At 37.1% G+C, this 19,716-nt stretch overlaps 1 protein-coding gene across 10 annotated transcripts in view; it reads right to left on the minus strand.

Annotated features, from left to right (window-relative positions):
- The window catches only part of LOC110212819 (beta-1,3-galactosyltransferase 5-like), a 58,566-nt gene continuing 38,850 nt past the window's right edge, over positions 1-19,716 (minus strand). For 9 of the 10 annotated variants that reach the window (XM_020992909.2, XM_078146302.1, XM_020992911.2 and 6 more), the window contains 3 exons: positions 17,905-18,016; positions 14,658-14,771; positions 1-3,214 (listed from right to left, as the gene is read on the minus strand). In XM_020992909.2, coding sequence (XP_020848568.1) covers positions 2,258-3,214 — 957 coding nt within the window. In that variant the 5' untranslated portion in view covers positions 14,658-14,771; positions 17,905-18,016 and the 3' untranslated portion in view covers positions 1-2,257. Of the gene's footprint in view, positions 3,215-14,657; positions 14,772-17,738; positions 17,833-17,904; positions 18,017-19,716 lie in introns of all 10 variants that reach the window. The other variant, XM_020992914.2, reaches the window with a different exon arrangement.

A 19,716-nucleotide genomic window follows, 5' to 3' on the forward strand; every position in this document is an offset into this window, starting at 1 on the left:
TAGACACAATAAATATTTATTTAATTGAATGAAATGTACATTGCAGCTTCAAAACAAGGAAAGAAGGTTTTAAAAATCTATTCAAAATAATATATTAGTTTTATAGAATGGAAGTGTTGAAACTTTCATCTGAACTGTCATGAACATTTTGCACCAAATATATGAGGATCTCAGGTTCAGGAAAAAGATTTTCATTTCATTTCATTTCAAACATATTCATAAGAACATTACTATTTAGTACTCTACACTTTTGAGATGCTTTATAATAATCACCCATTAAAGTCTGGTGTGATATTAATAAACAATAGTAACAAACTACTAATTTGTATTATGTAAGGCATGTTTCCAAAAGCTTGTAGCTCTTTGCAAAAAGTTACCTCATTTTCACCATATCCCTGAGAAAAAAGTACATTCAGACATCTATTCAGAAAAAAAAATGACAGAGAAAACTCAAAAACTCAAAGTTCAGGAGTTTCTTATCCAGCTGACTAGAACAGCCCAAAAGGTTGAGTCTCTGAAATTCTTAAATGGTTGGCACATAGTACATGTTTAATAAAGGAATATTAACTTAGCAAAAACTTAATTCATTCATTAAGAGCCTTGCAATGAATATGCTTATACCCTAACATTTAAACCCTAAGTTCCTTTAAGTGTGAAAATTTTAGAAATACTGTAGCTCATCTCATTCTACCTAAATATAACATGGGTAAATTGGCCCAAAGCAGCCATTCATTGGAGCATGCACAGCAGGTGTTCTCTGCCTGGTTCCAACTCACCACACAAAAAGTTAAGTGGGGCATACATGCAGTTTGCACTATATGATTATAATCTCCTCAATTGGCTGCTGAGCCAGGAGAACTGATGACTTGGGATATAAAAAAGCAAGCTACTAAGACCTTTAATTTCCTCTTTCTTTCCAGCTATGAAGTGCGAAGAGTACCTAGAGCTGCATCCTAAGAGCCAGGCGTCCTATCTCCACCCAGACTCCTTGCAGTCACAAGCACAACGTATTCTTTTGTTTTTATTTCTTCCTTATCTTAGATGAAGGACTATCCCATGATGACTATGTCCAGGACTGGAACTCTGTAAGTGTCAAAAGATCCAAAGGTCTTGAGAAGCAAAAGGAGCTTCAGTGTCCCCAGGGCAACAGTAGCTCATGGAAGGGGAAGTGCTGAGGTGAAATTACCATAATTGCACAATTGTTTTATATTCTGGTATGTCATAATATTAGCCTCCCAGATAAATATACCAATACTTCTTAGTTAAGTTAGTAAATTCTGTCTAATCATTCTGTTAATGCATGCATTAATTTACTTTTATGCTTAGTACCCCTCTTACTGTGTAGGAAAAAAAAAACTATCTGCTCCATACCTGAATGAAAAGACACAAACAGAAATCAAGACTTTCACTAAAATTCACAAGTCAACATAACTAAAATTAGTATAATCACCCAGACAACGGGGTGGAGGCTTTTAGCAAGCAAATGAGTGTGATAATGGGGATTCTGACCCTCTTACTTATAGGAAGGCTCCACCACTAAATGGGTTCACCTAGCTAGATATAGGGAGGGATGAGTACCTGAGCCATTGTGCTCCCAACAGTGGTTCTTCGGTGCTAAATGAACAATCAATGACATATAGAATTGAATTTCAATGGTAGAATGGCTCAGGGATAAACTCAAGCTCTAATGAGAATCGGTAGTACAACAGAATGTTCTACATACTCAGTTTTTTTATCATTTGGGGCTTTGAACATAAAGTCTAAATAAGTGCTGGCCTAATTTAGACCTGGATGTTGTCTAGTGCTGAATTGAGATATAATGATTCATCTCAATGAAGCACTGAATACTAAGCAGAGAACATTAGGCCTCCCTGTTTATCTAGCTAGTTCTTAATGAAGCCAGGGACTTGGAGACATCTCTATTGATGATGCCTTTGTTAATCCAATATAGCATAAACATCAAGGGATGCTAGGATAGGTTGGAGGTAAGGAGAATAATTATAGGTGCCGATAAACTGTTACTTGGTTGTTTTCATTTTGAGGGGGCTCAAAATTAGAAAGAATAAATCATTTCAGGATTACAATTTGGGTTTTAAAATTTTAGTCTTGTGTTCAGAACACTGAGGAACATGGCTCTGTCCTCCTCTCCCTCCCTAATGTGGATTGGTTGTGACTCTCCATTCAAAAACATGCTTTTCCTGCCAAAATGTCACTGCAAAATGGCTAACATTTGTCCTGGTATGTCATTATTATCATTTTAAACAGCTGGACACTTTTCATCTAAGGACCTCTCCAAAGCTTTCCAATATGTCAGCAGTTCTACTGGCTTGACAAAATGACAGGTCACAATTTTCTTAAAGCGACAGCTAGAAAATTTAAGCCTATTTGGGAAAAATGTCTGTTCTGAGTGTAGTTCTTGTAGTTCAATTTTTAGTTCTGCAAGGCAGAGTCCCACAAAAACATCCTCCAGTTTAATAAAAGGGACTTCTTCTGAAACATTATAAACCTCACTTGCAATGTCACTAGAAAAAACATAACCCGTTCCAGAACAAAAAGGTGGATATTTTTTCCATGGGTACTCATATTTACTTACATACCACTTGCTAAATATATTTCTAATTGGAAATTCATTCATCTTTAAAAAACCAGTAAAAAACCTGGTTGTTCTGTTTTTCCTTATAAGGAGCTCAGTTAGATAGTACACATTTACAAACACGTCAGAATCAGTCTTCATCACAAAGTCAGATTGAGGACAAAAATGGTGAACCCATTCTATCCCCATCATTGTTTTAAGAGTCAAATTGAAATATCCATCCAAAAAGTCTTTCTGGATAATATCTCTGTATTTCTGGCTTTCTTGTGTCACCACATCATCGTCCTTTGAATTTGTGATTCCTAGCAGAAAGTATGTTACTATACGTTTACCTTTTACACTTCTTTCTTTTCCCCAGGTCTCACGGATAGCCATCCGTGCTTTAATCTGATTGTGGGATGAAGTCACCATCACAACCAAAAATGGAGGATTCTTTTTGCAGTCCATATCTGGGAGCTGAAGAAAGTTCCCACTATTTTTCTTGAAAACTACTGTGCCTTCTTTTCTTGTCCAAAAGGTGCAGATTTCTGTTAAGCTCATGTTATATGTGATCAAACACAAACAAGAAACCACAAGAATAATAATGAAAACACGTATTATCTTAATCTTCTGGTAAACCATCTGAAAGAAATAAAATCCAATTATTAGACCCCAAAACTACCTCTTTTGGGACAATAATAATAATAATACTTAACATTTATGTAATATGGCATACTGGAAAAAACACAGGATGCAGAGACATGATAAGACTGAATTTGAATCCTGCTTCTGATACTTAATAGTGGTACGAGAAGAAAATGACGGGGCTTGAAGAAGGCATTTCTACTCTCCAACTATCAGAGAGAATGAAGCCTGCTTTCAAAACAGAAAAAGTGCGGTAACAGCAACAGCAGCAGCATAGCTAGCATTTCCTGCATATAGTGCTAAGAAAATCAAATTTATTCCACTTCTTAGTCAATTCTATTTTTGTAATTAATTCTATTTGTAGTTGATTTTATATTCTGTATTTTATATAACTACCTCAGTCCCTTTCTTTGTCTCTGAGTGAAGAAGTTCATAGGTTCAGAAGTTCAGCCTTCCTCTCTGAGCTAAATTGTCCCATAAATCACCTTAATTTGAATATATATGTGTGTGTATATATATATATATATATATATATATATATATATATATATATATATATATATATATATACACACATTATCTTTACAAATCTTACTGTCCATGCACAATTGAGGGAGATCTGTCATAATACTAATGAGCCTTGAATATCCATGCATAACTGAGGGAGATCTGTTATCTTGCTAATAAGCCTTGCAAAATGCAGGTAGGCACGAATTTAGGATGGAGACTTAAACCTAAAGTGTCTTATTTACCCGTTTCACTACTTCCTCAATGTTGCAAATGGTATTTTGTATGACTGATCACTTTAGATAAAAAGTTGTTCCCAGTATTGTGCAGATATGTCTTTAACCAGAATCAGAATGCTCAGAATCAGAGAGCAGCTTTGAAAGAAACGTCAAAGTAAGCCAATGCAGTAGGTGAATATCTGTAAGGATGCCAACCTCTCTTTCTGATTGGGAGGGAAAAGGATACAGCAACACCTAATATTACAAGTGAGAAGTCACCTCCTGGCACTTCCAGGAGCCAAGATGGTGGACCAAGCAAGAATTGCCTTAACTCTCCCATATTCACCTCCAAACAACTATAAATAGTGTCCCAAAACAAATTCTGGAAAGGCAGATCTATCCAAAAGATGGGGTAAAATAATCAAGAAACTTGGAAGGTTGGCAGGCAAGGTCTGTCTCACTTGGGTAAAAAGGGGAGCACAGTCCAGGACAGGAAGCATCCCAGCAAGTCAGCAGCAGGTCCTGTCTTAGCAAGCGAACAGGAGGTACTAAGCCCCTGTGCAGCACAAGCGAGTAGAATCCGGTGCCAGGACCCCTTACATAGCCAGGCAAAAGAGTAGATGCCAGCACTGGGACCCTCCATGGTGCCTCAGCACACAGGCAAATGCCAGTGCAGGAAACCTCCCCCATGTGCCTTGCTACAGCAGCAGGCAAGTTACTAGACCCCTACAGCCTCCAGCAGTGCCACCGCCTCCACTCACTTCACCCTCACCATGGAGTACCAGGCACAAAGGTCCCCCATGGGCCTCAGAGTAACCCCAATGCCACACCAGGCAAACAGTCAGGACCTGCAGCCCCTGGCACAAGAAGCTTGGGACAATGCCCCTTCCATTCCAGCAGCAGAGCTCACATTTAAGAGCATGGGGAAAGGCTGAAAATTATGAGAAAAACAACAACAACAACAACAAAACAATTTTACCATAGAAAGTTATTATGGTCACAGGGAAGATCAAGACACAAACTCAGAAGAGGACAACAACAGTGTCAAAATACCTGTGGCAAAGCCCCAAAGAAAAATGGGAATTGGTCTCAAGCTCAGAAAGAACTCATGGAAGAGTTCAAGAATGAGTTTAAAAATCAAATAAGAGACAAGAAAAATTGGGAGGGAAATGAGAGTGATGCAAGAGAATCATGAAAAAAGAATCAACATCTTGGAAAAAGAAAACAACTCCTTAAAAAGCAGAATTGGCTAGATGGAAAAGGAGGTACAAAAGCTAACTGAGGAAAATAATTCCTTAAAAATTAGAATCAGGCAAGTGAAAGCTAATGACTCATGAGACATAAAGAATCAATCAAACAAAATCAAAAGCATGAAAAAAAAAGAAAATGTAAAATATTTCATTGGAAAAATAACTAACCTGGAAAATAGATCCAAGAGAGATAATTTAAGAATCACTGGACTACCTGAAAGCCATAATCAAAAGGAAGACCTGGACATCATACTTCCAGAAATTATCAAAGAAAATTGCCCTGATATCTTAGAACCAGAGGACAAAATGGATATTGAAAGAATATACTGATCACCTCCAGAAAGAAATCCCAAAATGAAAACCCCAAGAAAAATTATAACCAAATTCCAGAATGACCAGGTCAAGAAGAAAATATTGCAAGCAGCCAGAAATAAACAATTCAAATATCAGGGCATTACAATGAGGATTACACAGAACTTAGCTGCAACATTAAAGGATGAATTTTGATTTTGAATTTTCTATTCTTTATTTGCATTTTAATAAGTTACTAATTCCTTTTTACAACTTGACACTAGAAATGAATTTATTATAATGTTGACAAATTTTGAGAATTACTATATACTGAATTTTCTCTTCATTCTAGTTTTGTACTTTATTGAATTTAGGAGGGAAAAAAACATTTTACAGAAAGTTTCTCCTGCTTTCCTTCTAATCTTGGCTGCACTGGTTTTGTCTGTGCAAAAAAAAAAATTAATGTAATCAAAATTATCTATTTTACTTCCTGTGATCTCTTCATTTGATCATAAATATAGGGAAGACCCTTGCCCATAGATCTGGCAGGTAATTTGTTTCATGCTCCCCTAATATCACCCTTTATGTCTAATTCATATGTTTTATCTTGGTATGAGATGTTCATTTATGCCTAGTTCCTGCCAGACTGCTTTCCAGTTTTCCCAATAGTTTTTGTCAAATGATAAGCTTTTGCCCCCAAATTTGAGATCTTTGGGTTATCAAATACTAGATTACTGTGGCCACTGCGTACCTGTATATTGCATACCTAACCTATTTCGCCATCAACCATTCTTTTTCTTATCCAGTACCAAATTATTTTGATATTTACTGCATTGTAGTATAGTTTGAGATTTGGTACTATTTGGCCCTCTTCCTTCACTTTTTTTTCATTGATTCCCTTGATATTCTTGACCTTTTGCTCTTCTAGATTGATTCTGTAATTATTTTTTTCTAACTTCATAAAATAATTATTTGGTCATTTGATTGGTATGGAACTGAATAAGTAAATTAATTTAGGGAGAATTGTAAGTTTTAATATGTTGGCTCAGTTTATTCATGAGCAATTAGTATTTCTCCAAGTGTTTAGATCTGTCTTTATTTGTGTGAAATGTTTTGTAATTGTATTCAATATGATTCCTGCGTATGTGGTAGCAGATACACTCTCAAGTATTTTGTACTATCAGCAGCTGTTTTAAATGGAATTTCTCTTTCTAGCTCTTCCTAGGTGCTTATTTCCTTCTCTTCTCCTTCTCTAATGTTGTTGACTCTCTCTATAGATTGTGGCATTGGGGAGATGGTCCAAACTTAAGCTTTCTGTGTTCATGGAAGATGAATCAGTTAACTCATGGAAAAGGTCATAAGGGTAAGTTTAATAACCCTCCTGTATGTAATCATACAAATCCCTGAGTCACACAAAGATATCTCACCTGAAAATGAGAGGAGGGATAGGTCCACTGAACGAAGCAGAAAAGCAAAGTATCACCTGAAGGTTGGCATGCAGAAATTTTATACCTACATACATACACATACACATATGTATGTATATCTAGCTGTACACATACATAATTGTGCATATATAGATAGATATGCAAGCATTTATACAAGAAATTATATGTATACAGATAGACATACAAACATATATAATAGCAAAGAATCACTATTAGGCCAAATTAGGAAGCTTCTCAAGAGACGACTCACACTTTTCTAGGAAACAATTAGGGAAAACTTGAATTACATAGGCTTCAGTGGCATTATGCAGTTGGAAGACTTCTGACATAGAAGGTGGAAAGGCTGTTGGAGAGCATTAATAAAAATACTTAGAGACTTTGGGGAAGGGTCTATGATAAACTAGATATGACATGTTGACAACTTGTTTGCATAAACATGAAAAGTGTGTTGGGGCATATTCTATATTTGAGTATTTCAGCACAGAGGAGAAAAAACAACTAAGTTTATAATTCATATGAGGACAAATCTATTACAACTGTTGAGGGAGGTGAGGCTGGAGAGCAATTGAAGTAAGGTTGAATAGTGTGCAAGAGCCTGATAAAGAGAATTGACACGAACACAATTGCAAAGCTGATACCTTACGTGGAATCTATATGGTTTGGAAAAATTGATAGACTCAGTGCCCTAATTAGAAAATAGGCCCAGTGATGTTCAGAAGGATTCTTACTGTGAAGCTCCACATATAAATGTTTCAGAAACATCCCAAAACATGACCTAAGAATATAAGGCAACACTAAAAACACAATCACACTAGGAATGTAGAGCCTATGTGGGCAACTAGGTGACACAGTGGATAGAGCACTGGCCTGGAGTCAGGAGGATCTGAGTTCAAATCCAGCCTCAGACACTTGACACAAGCTGTGTGACCCTGGTCAGTCATTTAACCCCATTGCCTACCCCCCCCAAAAGAATGTAGAGCCTGACAAAGAATCCCCAAAGTTCTGAAGTAGAATACCATGGACAGCAATGGTCCCCTAAAAACATTGGTACAAAGCAATGACAGGCTGGTACACAAACCCTGTCATTGGCAGAAAACCAGAAAGTCAGAGACATCTTCTGCTACAACTGTAGTGAAGATAGTCACATATAGATTGCATACACTTGAGAGGAGAACGTAATCTTGGCAGTATAGAAGCTATTGGACACAGGCCCAGTTTCAAGAAAAAGAAGTGGGGCCAGAAAAGTGTTCAACCTGGTCCCCACAAGCAGAGACTATGAAGTCATCAATAATAACTAGTGGATCTCTCCCATAATATATTGTGTTGAGGTGGTGGTGAAAATTAGGAATGTAGACTACACATGATCATCATGTTCCAATCATTATTTAATAAACATTTGAAGGCGAAATCTACAAAGCCTCTTGAATGCTTTGGTTTTGGAGGACTAACAAAACCCAGCTGTACCTGGGATACATTGAAGTGACTTTGAAATTTCCTGAAAATAATGCTAGTGTAAACAAAAGAATGGGCGTTCTAGCTTTAGTGTGTCCAGACCCAATATGTGTCAATGGAGCATCATTTTTAATTGAAAAAAAAAATCCAGTTTCTTCAAGACACTAACAAAATACTGGCAACAATCATCTAGGACTCAATATCTAGAAATTTTTACTTTCCATGAAGCTTAATCCAAAGCACCTAGAAAAAAGCAGCGCTATAAGAACCCTGGCTCTTCAGAAGTAGAACCAGAGAAACTTGACTTTGATAACTTCCAATGCTAGAGAGATGGAAGGAACTGCTGAGTCAGAAATTTAGCAAGCAGACAGAAGTGTTTTCACCACATGAGTTGAACATAGGATGTTCCCAAGGAGTAGTTTACATTATCCGGCTCACTGACTCTCAGACATTTCAAGAAAGATCCAGAAAAATTCCTCTGTGTTTAATGGCTTCAAAGAACCTGTTGGTGAATGGCACTAGCACAGAGTCCAACAGTCCAAATACATTGCCCAGCATAATGATACTGAAGAAAAAATGGAAAGTTATGAATACATAATTACCAAACCTTGAACAACAGCATAACAGAGCAGCACATTAACCTAAGAGTCCAATATGCCTTGAGTTATCTGGTAGTTAGCTAGGGCTTTCTGTACTGAGCTTGTATAGTACATATTACCAAATTCCTATAAAAGAGGGAGAAAAGAAGACTGCTTCCATCTGCCCATATGGATTTTAACTGTTTGAACACATACCCAAAGTGGGTGGTCATAGAAAATTCATGACATATCTCAGAGATACCTTTGGAAAGTGTTCCAAAGACTGATGGTGAATTTAGCTGGAGATACGAACTGTCTGCAAGTGTCAATATACTTTAATGACACATTGTCTTTGGGAAAATGAAAAAGAAGAGTCCTTTGGGAAATAACATGAGGAAACACTAATGAAAGTGTTCAGTTGGCAGGAGGAAAATGGCCTGAAATTTTCAACTGACAAGTCAGGAGGACCTGATGCTTTATGTCATGCTCTGTTACATGTATTATTGATGTATATTTGTTATTCATGGCACCCCAATATGCTTATTTGGGATAATGGCTTAATCATTTTTATTCTGTTCTGTTTTGATGTGTATTTGATATTATTCCATAGATCAAATGTACTATACCTGATTTTGGAAGGGACTGAAAAATTGCAAAGCTCACAGAAGAATGTAACAGCATTCTTGGTAAAGATATGGATTCTCCTTTTTCCATGAGGATTTTAAGAAATGTAATTGAAGGCCTTAAAGAATGATTATAAAATGAGAACAGGGGTAGAATTGGTAACAAACTTACAAAGATATGGAAAGAAAGGAATACTAGGTTTAGCAGCAAAAGGAGCAGCAGAGGAAAAGAAAGAGGAAGTAGATCTGAGAGGGGGCAGTACAAGTGAGTGAAAAGCACTTGAGTCCTCCCAGAGTTCGCCACAAGCACATGCAACAGCAGAAACCACAAATTAGAGACAAGCCTAGCAGTGGATCACCACTACCCTGCTCAGGCTTTGAACCCATATGGCTAGGAACCCTCTTCTGTCTCCTCTTACTGTCTCTGCCTTCTCTCCTCACCCACCCATCTAAAAGGAAGGGACTTAAACCCAAAGTGTCCTAGTTACCTTTTAAACTACTCCTTCAGTGTATCAAATGACATTTGTGTGTTTGATTCCTTTAGACAGAAAATTGATCCTCCCTTTTATGCTGATTTACTTCAAGCCATGATCAGAGAATGCCCCTGAACATCTTTGCAGAGTGAGAGACTGCAGCTCTGAGAGCTTTATATTTCACAGAACATATAGGCTGCGGTCTCACATCCTAGCTTGGTGGTCAACAAGTCCATGTGATGCTATCCTGAGCTAGAGAGGTGATTCCTTATAGACGTGGCTAATGACTTCCCTAATGACTAAAGGGTTCTAAATGTCCATTATTATGGTAACTATATAGTATAGCTCACTAGGAGAGTATGGCAGCAGGTTCCTAAGCCTGGGCGTTTCTGCTTCACCAAAACTCCATGAAGGGAGCAGGGAATGAGGAGGGACTACAGTCCTAGCTCCACAGCGACATCTGACGTTACCAGAAATTATAGGCTCTTTGTAGGGTTGGAGTGAACCTAACAAAAACCAGTAAAAGCCCATTTGCCTGGAGCCTCAAGCATCTAATCAAGAGGCCGTTAAACTGAAAAAGAGGTTAAACACATAAATCTAATAAGTCTGGTACTACAGACAGTGGTGGTTGTCCTTCATTCTCAGAGAGGACCAAAATGACATCACTACGCTGGAGTCAAGTTTCAGTGTGTCCGACTGTGGCTGATCAGACCAATAGGAGCTCTGAACGCTCTACCATAGATCAGGCACAAAAAATCCACCGCAAACAGTATCACTTATAATAAAGGGAAAAACATAAGAAGTGAAAAAAAAAGTCATTCACAGAAGACTACATTTATGAAGACAGCCAGCAATATAATCCACAGCTTCAGATTGCTATGTACAGTCACACAATGTACAGGTATGAAAAAAGTGAAATCAAGATTATAATCTAATGAAATTTGACCTTAAAGGCATCATTGAGATTTTGTGAGAGGGTACCAGCTTTATTCAAAGAAAAAGTTAAGGGACAGCTAGGCGGCGCAGTGGATAGAGCACCAGTCCTGGATTCAGGAGGACCTGAGATCAAATCCGACATCAGACACATAACACTTACTAGCTGTGTGACCCTGGGCAAGTCACTTAACCCCATTGCCTAGCCAAAAAAAAAAAAGTTAAAAGGAGTGAGATGGAATATCATCATATGTTAAGAATATATACAAAATGTGAGGAAATCCAGGGAAGAAACATGGATGATTGAGCATTTGAGAGCCGATGGAGGTACAAACAGACATAATATTATTACAAGAATATTCTACTATACAACTAGACTGAAGAAGTGATTAGATAAGGAACGTGAGAAGCAGGTCATGAATCTAGCTTCAAAGCCTGACATTGTAGTAAAAGGGAACTTCAATTATCTATAAATCCCTCTGCTAAGAGCAGAAAAATTGATAAATTTGTGATTTGCCTTCAAAAGACAGAGGAAATGACAAAGGAAATAGCTATTTCAGATGCAATTCTTGCCAATTAGGAGGACCTGTTTACCGAAGCAGAAACAATAGAAACCTCAGCAGCATGATAGAAAAAGGGAGCAAAACCAGACATAATCTGTTCTCTACCCTAAAAAGGGGGAAAGGATATTTCAAAGGATTCAGTGAAAGTAAAGATTGGGTCTAATATCCTAATATTTTGCTGGAGAAATTGACCCAAACATAAGCTTCTTAAGACCTAAACAGGAATAGATAGAAGTAGAAAAAAAGAGCTGCCTAAGAAGACCAACGTGGATTACACGAATGTATGTTCACGCTCAGTTTGTTTAGATATGCATGGAAGAAAGAAGTACAGATAAGTAGCTGAGCAGAATGTTTTTAAAAGTACCAATGGTCTGATAAAAATTATATCAGGAACTCTAAAGCCTAGGACATGCTGAGACTGATATAAATCTAAGGAACAATAAAAAGTGATTGCTTTAAACTATATTTGATGCAACAGGTAGATTAAAGAAAATATAGATGATTGAAATGATGATGACTTATTTGGAGTCGTTTGAATAGGTTTTGAAACAAATTGGCAGGTATTATTACTGTTCCCAGTTTACATTTGGCAAAAGTGAAACTCAGAGAAGTTTAAATGATTTAAGCCCAGTGACACTGGGCTATGCTGTGTATGTATAAGTATAAATTAGAGGGAGAGGGGATGGCCTCACTTCCAAATTGGATCAAGTTGAATAGGGACAAGGCAACGGGTGAGGCCTCCTTGGCATAAGCAGATTAAAGGAACTGCAGGCAGTGTGGCAGAGAACGCCCAAGCATAGCCTTTCAATTGTTAAGAGATTAAAAGATTCTAGGGCTATATCCCAAAAAGATCATACAAATAGGAAAAGGACCCACTTGTCCAAAAATATTTATAGCAGCTCTTTCTGTGGTGGGAAAGAATTGGAAATTGAGGGGATGCTCATCAATTGGGAAATGGATGAACAAGTTGTGGTATATGAATATAATGGAATAGTATTGTGCTATAAGAAATGATGAACAGGCGGACTTCAGAAAAACCTGGAAAGGCTTGTATAGACTGAGGCTGAATGAAGTGAGCACAACCAAGAGAGCGTTGTACACAATAACAGCCATGTTGTGCGATGACTAACATTGATAAACTTAACCCTTTCCAGCAATACAACGATCTAAGACATCTCCAGAGGCCTCGTGATGGAAAATACTAACCAAATCCAAAGAAAGAACTATGGAGTTTGAATGCAGATTGCAGCATACTATTTATTCTTTTTTTTTCTTCTGTTCTGTTTTGTTTCCTCTTTCTTGTGTTTCCTTTTATTGGTTCTAATTCTTCCTCACAACATGACTAATGTGAAAATATGTTTAATAGGAATGTACATGCCTACATCAAATTGCACATCATCTTGGGGAGGGAGGTGGGGAGGAAGGGGGAGAATATTTAAAACTCAAAAGCTTATGGAAATGATTGTTGATAAATCAAAATAAATTAATTTTAAAAATAAAAAGCTTTAAAAAAAATAAAACTAAAAAAGTAAAGAAAAACCTAAAAAAAAGAAAAAGAAAAAGAAACGATGAGCAAGTGGGCCTCAGAAAAACCTGGAAAGACTTGCATAGACTGATGCTGAGCAAAGTGAGCAGAACCAAGAGAACGTTGTACACAGTAACAGTCACATTGTGCAATGACTAACTGTGATAGACTTAGCTCTTCTCAGCTATGCAAGGATCTAAGATATCTTCAAAAGGTCTCATGATGGAAAATGTTGTCCACATCCAGAGAAAGAACTATGGAGTTTGAATGCAGATTGAAGCATACTATTTCCTTTTTTTTCCTTCTGTTTTCTTTTGTTTCTTCTTTCTTGTGGTTCCTCCTATAGGTTCTAATTCTTTTTTACAACATGACTAATGGGAAAATATGTTTAATAGGAATGTATATGTAAAGCCTGTATCAGATTGTATGTCATCTTGGGGATGGAAATGGCAAGGGAGGGGGGAGAAAATTTAAAACTCAAAAGCTTATGGAAGTGATTGTTGAAAACTAAAAATAAATTAATTAAAATTTTTAAAAAGAGATTAAAAAAGGTTAATGATTAAGAGGTAAAGAGGGGCAGCTAGGTGGCGCAGTGGATAGAGCACCGGGCCTGGATCCAGGAGGACCTGAGTTCAAATGCGGCCTCAGACACATAACACTTACTACTTGTGTGACCCTGGGCAAGTCACTTAACCCCATTGCCTAGCTTAAATTAAAAAAAAGAAATTTGGCTTTAAAAAACAAATTTTTAAAAAGAGGTAAAGAGAGACTTCAGAGGGACACAACGATACCAATAAAGCCTGTCCTCTTGCAATTGTCAGTGTTAGATTTATGATATTCAGACAGTACACTGCGGGTCTTAGCTTCTGTGGCAGTTTATCATCACCTTGTTTTACGTGCCAAAGTATCAGAGCTCCAGAGACCAAAGCACAGTGAAATTGCAACCCTGAGGATTAGCATTCTTGGGGCCCCAGGCCCCTCTGACTACAAAGGTGGTGCTATTTTCACTGAACTTTGTTCATGTACCTGTGACCAATAGAATCACTGAAGTTTCTACATTCTAAACTAGTTATGACTTTGTATCATCCTTGCCACTGGGAAATGGGAAGTCTAAATATAATATATTGATTTTTTGAGTTAACTATCTTCCTCCCTGCTGGAAGGTAACTATGAGAAAAAGCAGATTGCTGCGTGATGAGGGTTTCGGTCTTTGGGAAGACAAACTATATCTGGGGATAAAATAGAATATACAAATTATGTTTATATATGAATTATTATTTTTCTTTTATTACCTTTTATCTATTCCAATTAAATTGCTTACTAAGGAAATAGCACAGGGGCATTTTATTGACAGTTGTAAAGGGAAAGGATAAAGTAATGAATCTATTCTAATGTGAATCAAGAAAAGTGATGAGGGGAGTAAGGGTTACCTTTTTTTCTTTTTAAATCTCCATCAGACAAATGTATATTCTGTTTAGCTTTCTTAATTTGAGTAGAATCCTCCTTAGCAAGTTAGACTCCTTCATTTTCAATATAATTCTTCAGCACAGGTATGGAATTAATTATGACAATGACTTACTTTTTCCTGGGCAAAATGATCCCCTGGAATTGAAGTCTTGGGTGAGATAATATAAGAAAAGTTATTCCACTTTCCCACTTAGTGAAGTCTGTTCATCTGATCATTTAACAATCACTAGAAGGAAAAACAAAAAACCAGCGTCATTTAGACAATTTCATATCTGATATCCCTTTAAAGGAAAATTATTTTAATCATTTTAATGATTCATGAAATGAAATACACTTAAAAATATATTCTGGATTCACAGGCAAACACACAGTCAAGTTGGCTCCTCCTCCATGCTGTTAGAAAGAAAGGCACTTTTGGGGCAGCTAGGTGGCACAGTGAATAGAGCTCTGGCCTTGGAGTCAGGAGGACCTGAGTTCAAATCCAGCCTCAGACACTTGACACTTACTAGCTGTGTGACCTTGGGCAAGTCACTTAACCCTGATCATCTCACCAAAAAAAAAGAGAAAAAGAAAGAAAGAAAGAAAGAAAGGCACTTCCCAACAGTACCATGGCTTGGTCCTCTGACACATTTCTGGGTAGGAGTTAACTAAATAGTCCTGCAGGAGAAAAGTTCTACCAATTGAAAAGGGCCTGAGCTATTTCTCCAGAATAGGCTTCAGCCTTGAGGGGCAGGCACCTCAAGGTTGTGCAGTTCTACCAAGGAAAAGTAAAAAGGAAGGGCCAGAGAGGGTTAGCTGAACTAGGTCCAAAAGTAGTCCATCATTATTGGGTGTTTTCCTTGAGACTGAATACAAGGAAATTCTAGACTAGAGAGCCCTCCTCCTTCCCATGATGGTACTAATTTGTCACAGACATGGATTCTTCTGAGGTGAGATAGGTGACTTAGTACTATTAACTAGCAAAGGCAAGCATCTTGCCCTAGGGTAAAAGAATCAATTTGTCATTTGGGGGCAGGTTAAGGATCATATAGTAAGGGGAATTCTAAGGTTGGCATGAGGAGCCCATATGAGTAGGAACAGCTGCCTTGTCCTTAGAGGAATCATATAATCCTGCCCCTTCACAAAATGGCATCATGGCCCCCATGTCCAAGGTGACCAAGGCCTTACCTAAGCTCCACCTTTCTTGTAATACCTTTCTTGTAACATCTTTAACCTGGTTTCCTCACTCCTTTTGGACTATATGATCTCTAATATTCCTGCCAGGCTTAGTATACTGTGAACCTCTAATACAATAAGTGATCTTAGTGAGATGAAAATTATGCAATAGTCCATGGGTTAGGTACTGCTACCAATCACTGAATCAATGGTGCAGAGATAGTGTAACTGCAATATAGCATGTGCTCAGAGTGCAGGGTATGCTGAAAAATTACCAATCATTCAGTGATCCCAGAGCTTCAGTTCTAGTAAAGTTATATTTGAATACATAAGCAGGATGGGGACAATGGAATTTTATAGAAAGGAGGAGGGAAAGATAAGGTTTTATGTACCAGGAAACAAACAACAGAAGGGGAAGATAAGCTGGTCAAATGTGGACCTGAAGTTTATGTCCCAAGGTTGATTTTGCAGACATCAGCAAAAAGTATGACCTGCTTGCTTCAAGCAAACAGCTCAGATTAGAGGCTGGGGCAGTTTTTCTTAGCATAGTGGTGGCAAGAAGCCTGAGTCAGAAATTCTCTTATCACAGTGTCACCTTTGGTTGAAGATTAGATATGAGCATATCAGACCACATTCTTGTACATTTTCTTCTCTGGATATGTTCATATAAGTTTCAGAAAACGTATGCCTGTCAGAACAGGCATTTCCACAGGTATTGGGAGGCTACTAATATAATTGCAGTTATGATGAATCCTTGAAGTATATTTCTTCACCCCATGGAAACATTTGAAAATCAATCACATATATCCTAGTTCTCAAGAGGAAATGGTCTAATCTTGATGCTTTTTCCAATGTGAAGTTAATTAATCCATTAAAATGAAAATTTTTTCCCTGATTTTCTGCTTTCCTTCTGATCTTGGCTACATTTGTTTTATTTGTACAAAATATTTTAATTTAATGTAATCAGAATTAGCCATTTTATACCTCACACTGCCTCTATCTCCTATTCATTCATAAATTGTTCACCTATCAATAAGTCTGATTGGTAATATATTCCATGTTCTTCAAATTTTCTTGTAATCTCTCTCTTTCTATCTAGGTCACATATCCATTTTGATCTCACCTTGAAAAAATGGTGTAAGATATTGATTTCTGCTAGACTGCTTTTCAGTTTTCCCAACAAAGAAATGGAAATTGTGGGGATGTCCATCATTTGGGGAATGGCTGAACAAGTTGTGGTATATGATTAAGATGGTATACTACTGTATTCTACTGAAATGATGAGCTCAATGATCTTAGAAAAACATGGATAGACTTGCATGAAGTAATGAAGTACAAAATGAGCAGAACCAAAAGAATGTTATATATAGTAACAACAATATTGTTTTAAGAACAACTTTGAGCGAGTAACTCATTTTTACTATTATAAATACCCAAATTAACCAGAAAAGACATTAAGGAAGATGCTATCTGCATCCAGAGAAAGAACTGATAAATATAAGTATGTATATAATGGTTTTATATATGTGTATACACACACACACACACACACACACACACATATTTGTGCCTAATGAAAGCTATCTCTAGAGCAGGGGAGGTGGGGGGGAGAAGGAAGGAAAAAAGTTACATGATAGCTTTATCACATATTTAAAAGGAATAGCAAGTTATACATAATAGATTTGCTGTTTCACATACAATCAACTTTTTCCTTTTCTACTGTTAGAGAAATGTTTGTTTTATTTCCTAAGCTCAAAATAAAATAAATAAAATTTTAAATGGTAAAACTTTTACACTTTTATCACATCATATCTTTATTCTACCATTCCTTTAAAGATATATTATCCTCATATCATTCAGAAAAGATGTAATACTGTATAGACCTAACACATGAATATATAACTATTAAACAAATAAGCAAGAAGATGGCAAGCCCAAGAACTAATTTTTCTTATAAACCTAGATTAGGAAGTTGAGAAAAGTAATGGTCACAAATTTAGAACAGTAAAATCAAAGCAATAAGGTTCTTTATACTTACATTCCATTATAGCAGTTCAGAGATGCTTGATGATTGTAACAATAAGATCTATTATAGAACATTTGCAATTTTCTTGTGTGGTCAGAGAAATTTGCTACGAAAGGAGGAAGGAAACAGTTATAACAAGGCTGACCTATTGTACATGTACCCAGACATATTCCCTTACCTCTGTTTGATTTCAGGTAAAAGTCACAGATATCTTTTGGAACAGCCAGTCATGCAACAGAAGTCCTCGTTATTCACAGGGTATTATAGCCAGGCTCAGGAAGGAAATATTCCTGTTCAGAAAGTAAATCGCACAGTAAAGAAACTGAGTCAGGAGGATACTGCCATTACCTTCATAAAACTATCTTCTCAACCTTCCCAGTCATTTACATCCATGTATATTTTCCAGAAGACACTGTTAAAAACATGTGTGTGTGTGTGTGTGTGTGTGTGTATTTCCATTAAGTTCAATTCAATAATGCTTATTAAATGCTTACTATATGTAAGGCACCATACTAGGTGCTGGAGATACATTAAAAATGACAAAAGCTCTGCTCTCTAGAAGTTTATAATGCAAAGTTTGCAGGGATATGGAGAGAGAATAAGAGCAAAAATAGTATAGTCTAATCACCTGCCTTCATCAGTGGACTTTACTGTTCTTCTGCCTGGGTTCATTCCCCAGTAGTTAGTATACTCCCATACACACTCTTTCATTCTCCTCAAACCCTAGCAGCTAAAGAACAAACCACCTTCCTCAATCTCAGCTATATACTCACTCATTCACTTAAATCATATCTTGATAATGACCCACTCCAGATCTGCCCATCCTTTCCACAATACCCTCTGCAATGTCTGCTCCATAGGCAAATATCTTTCATCTTAAACTCTTAGTTTCACACTCTTTCCACCATTAGCACTCCCCTTAAACCTGGCTCCAGGGGTCTGCTGGAGCCATCTCTCATCAGCTTACTAGAGCCTATTGCTAAATTTATAGTGTGAACATTTACACCTCAGAAATCCACAATTATAACAAATTAGGGTTTGATTTATTGTTTTTCTGATTTCTAGACTTAAGAAAGTGTTAATAACACAGATTAAATTTAAGTATGCATACATTTTTTAACCTTGAGTTAATTTATTAAACATTTATCAGCACACCCCTATATTGCTCAGTTACCATTGATTGAGCTCAGCAAGGGGTGCATTAGAAGGCTCTGAAATTAAGTCATCACCAGGCTAGAGTAATAATGATGATGATGATGATAGTAATAATGATGATGACAACTCACATATATATGTATGCAAAGTACTTTACATCCATTATTTCATTTGAACTTCACAAAACCTGTTTGACTTCCTCCTAATGACAATGCCTTCCTTGCCACACTTCCAAGTACAGGTTGCATTTTCACTGGTATCCTTTGACCAACTGATTGTACTGGTGGAATTAGAATACTTCTTACTCTTTCAGGGCCATTTCTTTTACAACCATTACTAAGAAACTGCTCCTTTGAGGTTAATCCAACCCAAATTTGTCACCCAATCCAAATTCTGATAGCTGTTACTTTCCTATACCCCGTATGTTCTCCATCCTTTCTCAGTGAGTTCAGCATCAGGCTCACACTTTTCCTCTCTACTCTAACTCCACACTTCTCCTCACTACTTTAATTTCTTTCTTCATTCTAGTAGATTTCTACATACGTGATAATGTTCTCTGAAATACCCTCCTTTCCACCTCAGCTACACATAAGTCATATCTTTGACTTTGATATCACCCACAATTGTTTTGCTTCTATTTTTAAGAACCCTGAATTTCCCCTGATTATAATGTTTATCTTTCCATCTCTCCCTATGCCTCACCCCTTCTAAACCTACACCAGAACCTCTAATTCCTCTCAGTATTCTTTGATGCTGTCATCCCTACTCTGTCTATAATCACCTCCCTTCCAGTGTTCCATGTTCATAACTTCAGCACTATGCTGGATCCTTCATT

Source organism: Phascolarctos cinereus, unplaced genomic scaffold (assembly GCF_003287225.1).
Source record: "Phascolarctos cinereus isolate Bilbo 61053 unplaced genomic scaffold, phaCin_HiC Scaffold_726;HRSCAF=1367, whole genome shotgun sequence".
In the NCBI taxonomy this organism is placed as follows: Eukaryota; Metazoa; Chordata; class Mammalia; order Diprotodontia; family Phascolarctidae; genus Phascolarctos; species Phascolarctos cinereus.